We start from the raw sequence: 14,392 nt of genomic DNA on the forward strand, positions 1-14,392 counted from the left end.
AAAAAATCTTCTAAAAAAATCCAAAGGAAGTAAATGGTTAATTTGCTGTGTCACATATAGCAATATAACATTAAACAGATAAGTATAGGGAAGGTCTCTCTTCTGTAAACTTAAATGTAAATGTACTAAAAACAATCTTTGAATCTTCAAGGACAGACAGTAAGCCATTACTAATAGAAGGCAAATGTAGCCATTTAAAAGTGACAAGATATATACAGTGAAAACCTTTAGGGCAAGAGTGATACACAAGGATATATGCCTGGCTGCTAACAGGTGCTCACTTGCAGTATAATACCCTCAATTATATTACAAACATCTCTGAAAAGTCGATTTCCACAAGGTTTACAGCATCCAAGAAAAAGGACTGAGAACAGGTGTACCTTTCAAACACCTCAGGGTCACCATTTGGCCTGGCAGTTCCGATATTGCAGTGCCCCTGGGGGTTCCACCCTCTGCCATGTAAACCCCTGGAGGCAACAGAGATGGCTTAAAGAAGTGCCACTCCCACGGCAGCCCTGGACTGTGCCCCCCTCCACACACATTGCCCCTGTAGTCTCTGGCAAATACAACAGTGGAGCCACCCCAATTTTTTTACTAAATAAGTGAAATCCTTTAGGCTGTTAAAATTATCACTGTCTAAAGCAGCATCACGTAAGCCTTCATGCTGAACATAATTTCCAGCAAGCAGCTTTACAACTCAAAAACACTGAAAGCTGAGGGGGAGGACACAATGGCTCAGTGATTAAACGCTCTCTTTGCACCTGCTGGGATCCCACACGTAGGATCTGTTTAAGTCTCAGCTGTTCCACTTCCTGTCCAGCAATCTGTTCATGGCCTGGGAAAAAAGTAGACGATGGTCCAAAGTCTTGAGACCCTGAACCCACATGAGACACCAGGAAGAGGCTCCGGGCTTTCAATCAGCTTAGCTCCAACTGTTGCTGCCACTTGGGAGTGAACCAGCAGATGGAAGATCTTGGTTTCTCTTTCGCTTAGTGAATCTGCCTTCCCAACCAAAATAAACAAATTCTTAAGAAATATAACACATGCTTTTCCAAGGGCAATCCGACACACTTCTATCAATTGTGAAAAGTATCAAGTAAGATAATTGCTATTAAACTCCTTCTAGTATTCAACAGCCTAATAAATTATAGTGCTAAGATGATTTGATCACTCAACAGGAACCAGGTACCCTGATAAAGACTTCACTCTTTCTTTAAAACGTCAAAATGATTCTGAAAGTTACTTTCTACAATTTCTAGTTCATTAATTTTCCAAATTTTCTCTCTCAATTCTAAAACTCTAAAATTCAAATGATCCAAGATATTGGAGAAATCCATCTTCTGAAACTTGTCTTTTTTTCAAAAGATTTTTTTATTATTATTTTTATTGGAAAGCCAGATACAGAGAGGAGGAGGAGTCAGAGAGGAAGGTCTTCTACCCATTAATTCACGGAGTCCCCAAGCAGCTGCAACGGCCAGAGCTGCGCTGATCCAAAGCCTCCTCCGAGTCTCCCAGACGCGGGGTCCCAAGGCTTTGGGTGGTCCTCCACTGCTTTCCCAGGCCACAAGCAGGGAGCTGGATGGGAAGCGGGGCTGCTGCGATTAGAATCAGCACCCATATGGGATCTGGCGTGTGCAAAGCTAAGACTTTTTTTTTTTTTTTTAAAGATTTATTTTTATTATTTTTTCATTGGAAAGGCGGATATACAGAGAGGAGAGACAGAGAGGAAGATCTTCCGTCCGATGATTCACTCCCCAAGTGAGCGCAACGGGCCGATACTATGCCGATCCGAAGCCAGGAGCCTCTTCCGGGTCTCCCGCGCGGGTGCAGGGTCCCAAAGCTTTGGGCCGTCCTCGACTGCTTTCCCAGGCCACAGGCAGGGAGCTGGAAGGGAAGCGGGGCTGCCGGGATTAGAACCGGCGCCCATATGGGATCCCGGGCGTGCTAGGCGAGGACTTAGCCACTTGCGCCACCGCGCCGGGCCCCAAAGCTAAGACTTTTACCAACAGGCTACCACACAGGACCCGAAGCATCTTTCAACGTGTACAGAAAAATAAAAAGGCTTCCTCTTAAAAAAAGGCTTACAGGCCCGGCACAATACTCTAGGTGGATAAACCCTCGCGAAGCACACACCAGGATTCCATATGGGCGCCGGCTGGTGTTGCGGCTGCTCTACTTCCTTTCTAGCTCCCTGCTTGTGGCCTGGGAAAGCAGTGGAGAACGTCCAAAGCCTTGGGACCCCGCACCCACATGGAAGAACCAGAAGAAGCTGCTGGCACCTGGCTTCAGAAGGGCTCGGTTCTGGTCTTTGCAATCTTTTGTAGAATGAACCAGCAAATTGAAGATCATTCTCTCTGTATCTCCTTCTCTCCATCAATCTGACTTTCCAATAAAAATTCTTTTTAAAATTAAATTAAGGGCCCGGCGCGATGGTGCAGTGGTTAAGATCCTCGCCTTGCACGCCCAGGATCCCATATGGGCGCCGGTTCTGATCCCGGCGGCCCCACTTCCCATCCAGCTCCCTGCCTGTGGCCCGGGAAGGCAGTCGAGGACTGAGGACAGCCGAAAGCCTTGGGATCCTGCACCCGCATGGGAGACCTGGAAGAGGCTCCTGGCTTCGGATTGCATAGCATCGGCTGTTGTGCTCACTTGGGGAGTGAATCATTGGACGGAAGATCTTCTTCCTCTCTGTCTCTCCTCTCTGTATATCTGCCTTTCCAATAAAAATAAAATAAATCTTAAAAAAAATTAAACCAATATTCTTTTAAAAAATCAAGACTTGTTACTAATGATAGCTAAGATAAGAAGCACTCAGTCTCGTCACACGTTGTTCTGAAAGCTTTGCAGCTTTTAACTAATTTAACCTTCATGATTCTAGGACGTAGGTACAACCATCCTATTTACAGATGGAGAAACTGAAAACCCCAACAAATGACGTGCCAAGGTTGTAGAGCCGGATGAGGTTGTAGAGCTGGATGAGCTAGTCAGGATGTAGCTGGACTCCAGGCTTCGCGCATATCCCCAACAAATTCCTCAGACGTGTAGTCCCCCACCCCGAGAGCCTTTGCCAACCCTCTATGAAGTACCACCAGCCTGGCACTAAGCCAAGGGAAGCTGCCCTAAGTACTCCTTTCCCTTTAGTCTTCCACATACTGGATGGACCTAGATTAGTATTAGACTATATTACATATAGTTCATAATAAAGACATATCAGAAACCTAATGAGGAATCAAATTCAATGTGCACAATACATGGATTCAAATAGTTAGAACTATTCTGAGATATACCTTCAAAATATTTAACCATATTCTATATCCCAAGCATAATTTCTCAGAATTGTTTGAGTTCCTTTGTTCCTATGACACTGTCAACTCAAAGGATCATTTTTACATATCCTTGTAATCCCAAATCTAAGCCGAGAACATGAAAATACAAAGTATTAAAAATGTTTAATATATGCCATCTGATTATGTCAATTTAATCTCCACTGCCAGACTAGCTTCAGTGAAGGCAGCAATGCCTTTTCTTTAAAGATTCATTTTATTTTTATTGTAAAGTCAGATCTACATAGAGGAGAGACTGAGACGAAGATCTTCCGTCCTATGGTTCACTCCCGAAGTGGCTATAACAGCCTGTGCTGCAATAATTCAAAGCCAGGAGCCAGGAGCCCCCTCCAGGTCTCCCACACAGGTGCAGGGAACACCAAGGATCCCATATGGGCACCAGTTCTAATCCCAGCAGCCCCACTTCCCATCCAGCTCCCTGCTCGTGGCCTGGGAAAGCAGTCGAGGATGGCCCAAAGCCTTAGGACCCTGAACCCACAGGGTAAGTGCAAGGAATGGGCTTTTGCAAATTATATGTAGGAAAGGGGAATTCCTCCACAGGCTCTCCCCTTCCCTGTTGTCAAAGCACACAGCAGCTCAAAACACAACCCAATAGTGAATTTCATGAAAACTCATTCTGCTTCCCCAGAGGATAACACTTGTGTATAACATAAAACCTGGAGTTACACTGACCTTACAGACCACGAGGCACCCCTATTCATCCAGGATGCTGCCACAGGTAAAACGAGTAGAATCTCAAGTCAGGGTAGAACTCACTGCTCACGACAGCCACAGCTGACTGAAAGACACTCTAAAGTGATCTCACCTCAGCTCTTAAGGATGGCTGACGAACACTTCAGCCTGCAGCCTTAAAAATCTGTGACTAGATAATAACACCATATTTACAGAAATAAAACACGAACAGAATAAGCTGCAATGATCCATTCTGTTATTAACTGGCTAAAATACTATCTAACCTTATACCAAAGCACACGGGTCCTCAACATATTCTCTAAATTTTCAACTATAATATGCAAATTATGGATAAATTAAGACTAATACAAAGTGACCTAATATTGTAATATGCATGACTTAAAGCAACTTGTACTCTAAAACTGATTCAAAGGTTAACAATAAAACACAAATAGGATACTAACCATTACAAAATCCTTTGCTTCTTTAACAAGAAAACCTAAGATGGACCAGCATTGCTGGTAAGGGGTTAGCTGACACAGTGGCAAACAGTGCTTGAGATTCGGATGCCTGGGTTCAAGTCCTGGCTCTGGTTGCCTACAAATGCATGCCCTGGCAGGCAATAGGGAAGGCCACGGGCGCTTTCCCTGTCACACAGCTGAGAGGCAGATCAAATTTCCAGCCCTACCCTCCTGCTTTAGGACATTTGGAGAGTGAGCCAACAGGTAGAAGATATGTGTCTCTGCTCTTCAAACAATTTTGAAAAAGAGAAATTTTGGCTTCGGGCCCGGCACGATAGCGTAGTGGTTTAAGTCCTTGCCTTGAACGCACAGGGTTCCCATATGGGTGCCAGTTCTAATCCCAGCGGCCCTGCTTCCTATCCAGCTCCCTGCCGATGGCCTGGGAATGCAGTCAAGGATGGCCCAAAGCTTTGGGATCCTGAACCCATGTGGGAGATCCAGAAGAGGCTCCTGGCTTCGGATTGGCTCAGCTCCAGCCATTGCAGCCATTTGGGAAGTGAATCATCAGACGGAAGATCTTCCCCTCTGTCTCTCCTCTCCACCTTTCCAATAAAAATAAATAGATCTTAAAAAAACAAATCTTGGCTTCAAAGAATTCATAATCAACCAAGGAACACTACTGCAGTCTCAACTCTTCTCAAGTAAAATATCAATATCCAACAGGAAAGTATCGAGATGAGACAATGACAAAACTACAGGGCACTGTGGAGGGAAGCCTGTGCGCCAACCTACCTTTCTAGCCCGCCCTCTGGAAGACAGCATCAAGTGTATGACTGCCAATTACCATTAGCTAGCACTGATGGCATTTTCAGATTAAGCACTTTAAACTTCCCAAGGTTAAATTACTTACCCAAGGTCACACCAATAAGGAAGGCGACAGACAAGACTCAAGCTCAGTTGCCTTCCCTTCAAAATGAACACTCACAGTGCTGTTCACTAACAAAAAAAATTTTTTTTAAATTAAAAAAAAAATTCTTGGCCATTAGAATTGACTTTTCAAATCAAGTATAACCATGAAACTGACCTTCTGCACTCAAGATAAAGTAGATAAAAGTCTGGCAAGTTCTTTTTTCCTTCTGGGTAACTCAATGAAGCTAGAAGAAACAACCAAAGCATAAGACCTCAAACTAAGAAACAAGCTTTTCACCAGTCATCTAACCTATCAACAAATTAGGGTATTAGATTAATCCAAAAGAACTACATTTTTCAAAATCCAGAACTTTCAGCCAAATTAGGTCTACATAACATCAAGAAACAAGTTCAAGATCAGTACCAGACTTGCTTATTCATCCAATACCAAGCACCATTATGAACAGCACCACACCAGCAGGCAGAAAACGTAAAGCTTAGACCCCAAGAGCTGGGACCAGTGCTGCAGCACTGGCATCCCACACAGGTGCCTACTGGGGTCCTGGCAGCTCCACTTCCAATTCCGTGTGTGGGGAAGCAGTGGAGGATGGCCCAAGGTCTCGGGTTCATACAGCACACAGGGGAATTCCTGATCCCACATTCAGACTGACACAGCTTGGCTGCACTCTTCATGTGGGAAGTGATCCAGCAGAAAAAAGATCTCTGTCTCTCCTTCCCTAATTCTTTCAAGTAAAACAATAAAATCTAAAAAAACAAACAAAAGACCATCCTGGGCCAGGCGTGATGGTTCAGTTGGCTAATCCTCCCCAATGAAAGCACCAGGATCATGTCCCAGCTGCTCCACTTCCCATCCAGCTCCCTGCTTGTAGCCTGGGAAAGCAGCAGAGCACGGCCCAAAGCCTTGGGACCCTGCACCGGCATGGGAGGCCAGGAAGGAGCTCCAGGCTCCTGGCTTCGGAGCCTCAGGCCGTTGCAGCTATTTGGGGAGTGAACCAGTAGGCAGATCTTTCTTTCTCTGTAAATCTGCCTTTCCAACAAAAACAATCTTAAAAAAAAAAATCAAAACACAAAACAAACACACAAGCACTACAATTATCCAACAATCTACAAAAAGCACCTGTGATATAAACACTGCCCATTGCTATTCCATCTTTTGAGGCCTAACTGCAGCCTGACCTACAGAAAAGCAGCACCAGCTTACCAGATAAGCAAGTGTGGGAGTGACCATTCACATCTCACCAGCAGCTGGGGGAGAGGCCAGAGGCCAGAGGCAGTGAGCCCACAACAGGAGACTTCGTCAACCATCTTGCAGATCCAAAAACCCTTCCAAGCAGAAGACAGGTTCCATATGAGCAAGCCCAGGCTGTCAATACTGATTTGGGTCAGGAAGGAAAATGGAGACTTTTCCACCAGTTTTACAAGGCACCTTTGTACATACTACAACAATGAGGTAATTCCTGCCCTCAGGAAGCCTATTATCCAGTTGGGAAACAGAAGCAATCGACGTCAACAAATGCAGAAATGAGGCGGAGCCCTAACCAAGAAGAGCAAGGAAAAGAGGACAGGCCAGAGGCTGCAGAAGTGACCTGAGGGGCAGGCTGAAGTCCTTGGCATCTTCTGACTGCTATGTTACTTTGTGCACAGGGAGAATCTGCTGCATTTCAACGAGGGAAGAAGTACAGATCAGGGTGGCCACAGCAAAGAGAGCAGCATGAAGGCAAAGAAAGCACTGCACCAGCTGCTGAGCTGAGACCAAACTGCCTCAGTAATGCGGAGAAAAGAAAGGGGTACCTGGTTCCACACTTCCTCGGAAGATCCCCGCTCACACACTAAAAAGGGGAAGAAAAAAAGAACTACTTAGACTGCTAAAACTAAAACAGAGATCAAGATTCAAAACCATTCTTCCTTTGTCATAACACTGGAAATTCAATTTCATTATTGTCACAAACCAAAATCTGTCAATTATGAAAATATGAAGCAGTTTAAGTTTCTCAAAACAAAACTAAAAAGTTTACTCAATATGAAATATAAAGAAAAAGTATCTGGCATGCTGATGCAAAAAAAGAACAGATAAAAACAGAGACCACTTCCCATTATCAAAACAGCAGCGATTTTAGAGAATGCTGTCACTCGGATCTTCAATCAGCCTACCTTACACAGCTGACCGCCACCACTCCTAACAAGCTGCTTTCTCTAATGTCTAGAAATAACTAATACATCTTCCTAAAACTAACACTAACATCTCATACCAGCATATTTACATTAGTTTTATTTTTAAAGATCTATATATTTTTATTAGAAAGCCAGAGTTACAACGAGAAGGAAAGACAGAGAGATCTTCCATCCGCTGGTTCACTCCCAAAATGGCCACCAATCCTGGAAATGAGCCAACCCAAAGCCAGGAGCCAGGAGTTTCTTCCAAGTCTAAGCAGGTGCAGGGCCACCCTCAGCTGCTTTCCCAGGCCACAAGCAGGGAGCTGGATCAGAAAAGGAGCAGCCAGGACCGGAAGTCTACAGGGGATTTCAGCATTTGCAGGTGGAGGATTAGCTAACTGAGGCACTGCTTTAGCCCAGTACTTATAATGTGATTTCACAGTCAATGTAATGTGTGGGCCTTAAAACTACAAGCAGGGTAAAAAAGCCTTCTTCACGCATCCCCACTTCACTGGTAAGAGACCAAAAAGGTTACCTGACTATCTCAAGGTCACGGTGCGGGTTTCCAGGCCAGAGGACTCTTCCCCCGGATGTCCTGAAAACTGGATCGTAAAATCCTGTCTGGATAACACAAACAAGCTCATCCTAAAGGGTCAGAACGGAAAAGCAAACATGGCCCTACACTTGCCTCGCTGAGTGAAAATACTGTTTGTTGTTAACCCTAGCATCCATTCTTAAAACTCTGGTACCTTCTGGAACCCTTAAGGGTCAAGAATGTCCTTCAACGTTTTAGAAGATGAAAAAAGACAAAAGGGCTGATCACAGACACAAATTCAACAGTAACCGTCGCTGAGCTGGCTTAATGGCCACTGAGCTGGTCAAACACTAGGGAGAGAAGGGAACAGGGCTCATCTTGATTACAGTCCCTCAACTCTTACAGACAGGGCACTCGCTAGGAAGGCAGCCCTGCACAAAGCCCACGAAGCCCACGAGCCTCGGGCATGCCAGTGTGCCCCCAAGATCAAACAAAATAAAAGCCGCCCCAGCTCCCATGTCAAAAGGATGACAGAAAGCCACACTTGAGTATTTCTGGGGCTGAACATGGAGCAGGCAATGTCAAAACAAAGAATCAGAAACCCTGTTTACTTCAACACTTACTATTGATCTGCCATAAATAGAAAAAAAGCCTCAATAAACCCTCCACAATTTGCTGTCCCTAAATATTGGATAATTCCACTCCTCAACTCAAGCTGCCTCCCCACCCCCTCCAACAAATCCCAGGGTGTAAATGCCACACACACTCCCCACAGGCCTTCTGCCGTCTTCCTAACACAACCAGGACCTTTGTTCACAGCGTCGGTTTTGTACTGGACTCAGCAGCTCTTTCAACTTTCCATCCCGTATTTCTGATTTGTTTTTTTTAAAAAGAGATTTGAGTCTCAATTTGCCAGGTTTAAAAAAAAAGAAATGCCAAAAATACCTAATAAGGCTCTGGAGAAAGGAAAAGTTAAAGCCACCACTAAGGGGCCTACAAGTCGGAGCAAGCCGGGGACCTGGTGACCTGGCAGGCTCGGGAGGGAGGCCGGCAGTTGGCCGTCCACTCGGAGGCCCCGCGCCGCCCGAGAGAGAGAGAGAGAGAGAGAGAGAGAGAGAGAGAGAGAGAGAGAGAGAGAGAGAGAGACAGACAGACACAGACACACACACACCCCTCCCTCCCCCCCACCCCCAGGCTCCCGTCCTCCCTCAGGCCCGCGCCCGGGGTGGGTGACACGTCCAACTTCTCCCCCGCGACCTGCAAGCGCTCTCAGATTTCTACGAAACTGCCGTCTCTCTCTCGCACCCCAAGATCTGGCTGATTCAGGGGAAATGAGGGGTGGGGATGGTACAGCCCTGGGGTCTGAACGCCCCCTTCTAACACGGGTTTCCAGGCTGGAACCCACTCACACGGCGGAGGAGGAAGAACTGACGGACAGACTTCCTAAGATTTTTTATGTAATCCACACAGCAATAAATTAATCGCCGGGCTCGCTTTGACGGCTAATACGTCCGGGGTGGCGAACCCCCACCCCGCCATCCCCCACCAAGCCCGGGCCCCCCGGCCAAGTTTCCGCGCCTCCTCCAGGGCCGGCCGCCCGTCCCTCTCACCCTCCCTCAGCCTCAACTTCTCCCGGCTAGCGCCCTCCCCACCCCCAGCGGCAGACAACAACACACACACCTGCCCGTGCCGAGCCCCGGGCCCTCCAGCGGCCCCCTCGCCCGGGACCCCTCGCCGTGGCCTCGTCACTCCGGCCTCGCTCCCCACCACTGCGCTCGCTCGGGCTGCTCCCCACGTCCCATTTCCGGACTGCTCCGGGTCCCGGAGCCTACTCTCTCCCGGTTTCCGGGCCCCCTGTCCCATTTCCGGGGAACCCTAGCCGTCTCCACGCCACCACCCCCCACCTGCACTTCCGGCCCCCCACTTTCCATCTTCCTTGACGCCCTCCAGGCTCCGCAGCCCACTTCCGGCCCCCCCACAACCCCCGCCGGGCGCCCCGAGACCCGCTCGCCTTACCCCCCAGCGGCGTGAGGGGCCCTCCTCAGGAGCCGGGGAGCGGAGCAGGGACCCCGCGACGCCCCGCGGCCCGGCCCCGCTCCCCGCCCGGCCGCGAGGGCCCCGAGCGCTCCGTCCGTCCGCCCCCGGCCCGGGCCTTCCGCGGCCGCCGCCGCCGCCGCCGGGAGCAGGCCGAGCCGGGGCCGAGTGGCCTCGGTGACACCCCCGGGCTTCCCGGGACTTCCTGCGCCAGCTCTGCCTTCGCCCTCCCTCCACCTCCCCCGCTGCCGACCCCGGCCCGGGCCCCGGTTACCTAGTGAGGCCCCAAAGTCTCCGGTGCGGACTCGGCGGCGGCGGCGGCGGCTGCTCGGCCCCTCAATAATCAGCTGCGCCGCAGCACCGCGCCCGCCGTGCGCCTCCGCCCGCCCGGCCCAGCGCGCTCCGGGGACTACTTTGCCCTGGGCTCCGGCCGCCGAGCTCGTCCGCGGGGCCGGCCCCTCCCTCCCCCACCGCCCGCCTCGACGCTCCCAGCGGCCTCCGCTGCTCCTCCCGAGCCCTTCGAGGGACCAGGAAGGGAAACGGCGGCGCTGCGCTCGGTATCCCTCCGCCGGGGTCAACCCTCCCCTCCGTGGCAGCAGGAACTAATTCCCCTACGGGTCACCCGGGGACCTAGACGTGGGAGTCTTCTTGGAACGAGCTTTCTTGGGACCCCCCCCCGCCCCATAACACACACACACCCCCAACCTGGAGAGAAGAGACGATCGCCTCGAGTTGTAAAACACCCGTGGCTGACTGAAAAGCGGGGTTGGAGGGCTTGGAGCCCCGTGACCCCGGCCAAGCCCCGCCCCTTCCTGGTTGTCTTGGCGACGGCGGTGGCGTCCTAAGATGGCGTCGTGGCTGCCAGAGACTCTGTTCGAGATTGTCGGACAAGGCCCGGCGCCGAGCAAAGACTATTACCAGTTGTTGGTCACCCGTTCTCAGGCAAGTGCGAGCGGCGGGCTCCCCCCGGCTCCTGACTCCCGACGCGGCCGCCGGTCGGGAGGCCCTCCTTCGTCCCCCGCTGGCCTCCTCCACGGAGGCCCGGCCGGGGCCCTCAGGGCTGTGTCTCGGCTGCGGTGCGCCGCCTCACCTCTGTGCGGGGAGGAGGGAGGGAAAGCCGCGGCCCGAGCGTCCCGAGGAGGAGCCGGCCCTGCTCCACAGGCCCTCTGGGGACGGGGAATGGTGCCCGCGTCTCGGGGCGGCGCGCCCCGCGGGCCCACGAGCGCCCCCTCCCCACCGCGGGGTGCCTACCTGGCCGAGCCCCGCCGTCCCCGTGGAACGTGTCCGCGGGCGGGTTAGCGCCGAACCGCCTGGGCCCCACCCACCGGGACCTCGGCCCCACGACGACGCGCCCGAGTGGAGTGGCCGCGGCCCGGCTCCTCTGTGGGGCGGAGGGGCCCGCGTCCACCCGGGCGCCCACGCCGCCCGCCCCTCGCCGCGGGGAACTTGGCACGTGCTTGTTGGGGTGCGCAGGCTTGCGCTTGGATGTATTCCTCATCAGGATCCCCAGGACCCGTTAAGCCAAGGAGCGAGTGGATTCATTTCTGTCGGGTATTTAGAAGCGCCTTTCAAAGAAAAAATATGACATGTAGAATTTCGGTTTTTTTTTTCTAACTTAAGATTTTAAAGTATTACAGTGGTTGTATCCGTTGGTCAGACGTTTGACGACAGTCATTTTTGGAGATTTTTTTTCTCTTTTACACATTTAGCGATTTCTTCTTGTGGGCAATTTACTCCTTTGGGGCACTTGTGTGTGTGTGTGTAAGGATTTTGGACTTTGCCGTTTGGCTTTATGATCTATGGCCTTGGTAGTGTTTTTACCAACTTGAGTCAGACACGGGAAAACATCGGAAAGTAGCGAGTGTGAACCCTCCAGCCTGTGCGGCCTCCGCTCCTCCACCATCTTTCCACTCCAGCTTTCTGGTTTCTCCTTCCCTCCTGGGCTTTGCGCTCTAAGGCTTGGCGGGTTGAGTTTGTTTCCCCCTTGTGTTTTAGAGTATTAGCTGCACTTCCCTGGAAAGTTGCCCTGGTTCCTTCAGACCCGACACCCTTCTACAACCGCCCTGGTTCCTGAGCGCCCATCTCCTCTGCGAGTCTTAAAAACTCCACTATTCCAGCTCAGGTTCTGTCGTTTATTTACATACAGAATCCTTTCTTCAAGAACTGTTCCATTTTTTATTTTCTTTTTTAGCACACTGAATAAATCCACTGCAGTTCTACCCAGAGAAATTTAATCCTAAATCTGGCTAATTCACCCTCTTAAAAGTAGAATTTGTTGTTTAAAAAAAAAAAAACAGCAAGCCAAAGGGGGCTTTGTGTGGGGGGCGGGACTTCTCCAAGTCAGCTGTCTGGAGAATATGCTATTTTCTAACCACAAGGTAGTTTTTTCTGAGTTTCAGCACAGGAAGCCAAACATCTAGTAAGAGGTGCCCTGACATAAATAAATAGCAAAAGACTAGAATTAAACTGTGTTTTATAGGATGGGCTTTTTTTGTGGGTGACTTTCTAAAACAGGCTCTGTGCGTCTCTTCCTCCCTTCTGCCTTTATTCTAAAATGTGCTGAATCAAAGCACCCTGCGTGTAGAAGGCTCCTTCTTTCATGCTGACTCCCTGCCTGGATTTTTTTTAAATGCTTCATTTTTGTTGCTGTTGACTTTAACTCCACATTTATCATGTAACTAAATCACTTATTTGTGTTACTGTGCTCATACAGCCGCCAGTGGAATATTCCAGAATATGTATGTGTGTATATATATATATATATTTTTTTTCTCTTTTTAGATTTATCTCATGTATTTGAAAGACCAGGTTACAGAGGGAAAGAGAGAGCTGCCATGTCCTCGTTCGCTCCTCACGTGGTGGCAGCAGCTGGGACTAGACCGGGCTGAAACCAAGAGTCCTGGTCGCCCACAGGAGTGCAGGGGCCCGAGGACTTGGACTGTCTTCCGCTGCCTTCCCCAGCGTATTAGCAGGGAGATGGATTGGAACCGGAACAGCCAGGATTCGAACCAGTGCCCATATGACATGCTGGTACTACTTGGCTGTCGCTTAACTCGTTATGTTACAACACAGGCCCCTAGCATGTGAATGTTATTCATAACTATTTTCTTTGCCTTCTTACACAGTAATATTAAAAATGTGTTTATGCTTATAGAGGCATGAAATAACAGCATGTTGATTTTGTTTTTCAAAAGAGTGATTTTACAAAACAGCTTTAGGTCCACATATTCTCAAATCCAATCTTTTAAAAGCCATGCATTGCTTTCTAAAGTTTTCCAAGAGTGTGTGTACACTTTCTGATTTTGCATTCCTGAATTTCGTAGTACATTAGGGCTGGAAAGAAACTTGAATGTTATTCAGGCCAGGAATATTTTCACATGTGGCTTCTGAGAAAGTCCCAAACTGCATTCCTGAATGAGCATCCTTTTCCTGATTTTAATCGGTAACTTGGCATTTAGTATAGACACGGTATATAGGATTTCAGGGAATTTGTCCTTCTCTCAGCACACATGTACCGTGCGTCTCTCTGTGCCCAACACTGCCCTGCGCGGACCAAATGAGAGCGTCAGGCAGCACGGACAACCCAGGCAGGGTTTGATGTGGCTTGACTTGGTGGTGGTGGTTGTTTTCAACTCCAGAGCATGTTCCTGAGACACTGCCAAGTTCATGATCATATAGACATTTTAAAATCTGCATCTCTGGGCCAGGCACAGTAACCTAGCGGCTAAAGTCCTCACCTTAAAGGCACCAGGATCACATATGGGCACTAGTTCATATCCCGTCATCCCCACTTCCCATCCAGCCCCCTGCTTGTGGCCTGGGAAAGCAGTCCGAAAAGGACGACCCAAAGCCTTGGGACCCTGCACCCATGCGGGAGACCTGGAGGAAATTCCTGGCTCCTGGCTTCAGATAGGCTCAGCTTCAGCGGTTGCAGCCACTTGGGGAGTGAATCAGCGGAGGGAAGATCTTTCTCTCTCTCCTCCTCTCTGTTTTTCTGACTTTCCAATAAAAATAAGAAATGAATCTTTAAAAAAAAAAGATTTAAAATCATCGTCTGGCAGAAAGTCAGTATAGATGAGGTAACCCAGGAGGGGGGTGTTAGCAGGCTTTTCACTGTCCTTTCTCTGGCCTGTCACAGCAGAAGCCCTGTAGAAGGTGACAAGCCCTGCTGGCTTGGCGTGGCGTCAGGCTTCATGTGACAAATCTTAGTGTGCACAGGGCAGCCCTGTGCAAGTCCTCACACACAGCAATGGTCCCACAGC

General features: G+C 49.5%; 2 protein-coding genes across 11 annotated transcripts in view; one reads left to right on the forward strand and one right to left on the reverse strand.

Annotated features, from left to right (window-relative positions):
* Positions 1–10,579, reverse strand: part of TRIP12 (thyroid hormone receptor interactor 12) — a 127,308-nt gene extending 116,729 nt beyond the window's left edge. For 6 of the 10 annotated variants that reach the window (XM_040982858.1, XM_040982855.1, XM_040982854.1 and 3 more), the window contains exons 1-2: positions 10,405–10,578; positions 7,199–7,236 (exon numbers count right to left, since the gene is read on the reverse strand). The gene's annotated coding sequence lies outside the window, so the exon portion shown is untranslated. Of the gene's footprint in view, positions 1–7,198; positions 7,237–10,404 lie in introns of all 10 variants that reach the window. The other 4 variants (XM_040982852.1, XM_040982849.1, XM_040982850.1 and 1 more) reach the window with 3 other exon arrangements.
* Positions 10,580–10,906: 327 nt separating this feature from the next.
* Positions 10,907–14,392, forward strand: part of FBXO36 (F-box protein 36) — a 72,592-nt gene continuing 69,106 nt past the window's right edge. Inside the window, exon 1 of the mRNA XM_040982778.1 lies at positions 10,907–11,072. Within this exon, the coding sequence (XP_040838712.1) occupies positions 10,977–11,072 (96 nt within the window). The 5' untranslated portion in view covers positions 10,907–10,976. The remainder of the gene's footprint in view (positions 11,073–14,392) is intronic.

This window comes from Ochotona curzoniae, unplaced genomic scaffold (assembly GCF_017591425.1).
Source record: "Ochotona curzoniae isolate NIBS_2020 unplaced genomic scaffold, NIBS_Ocur_1.0 contig_3643, whole genome shotgun sequence".
Classification (NCBI taxonomy): domain Eukaryota; kingdom Metazoa; phylum Chordata; class Mammalia; order Lagomorpha; family Ochotonidae; genus Ochotona; species Ochotona curzoniae.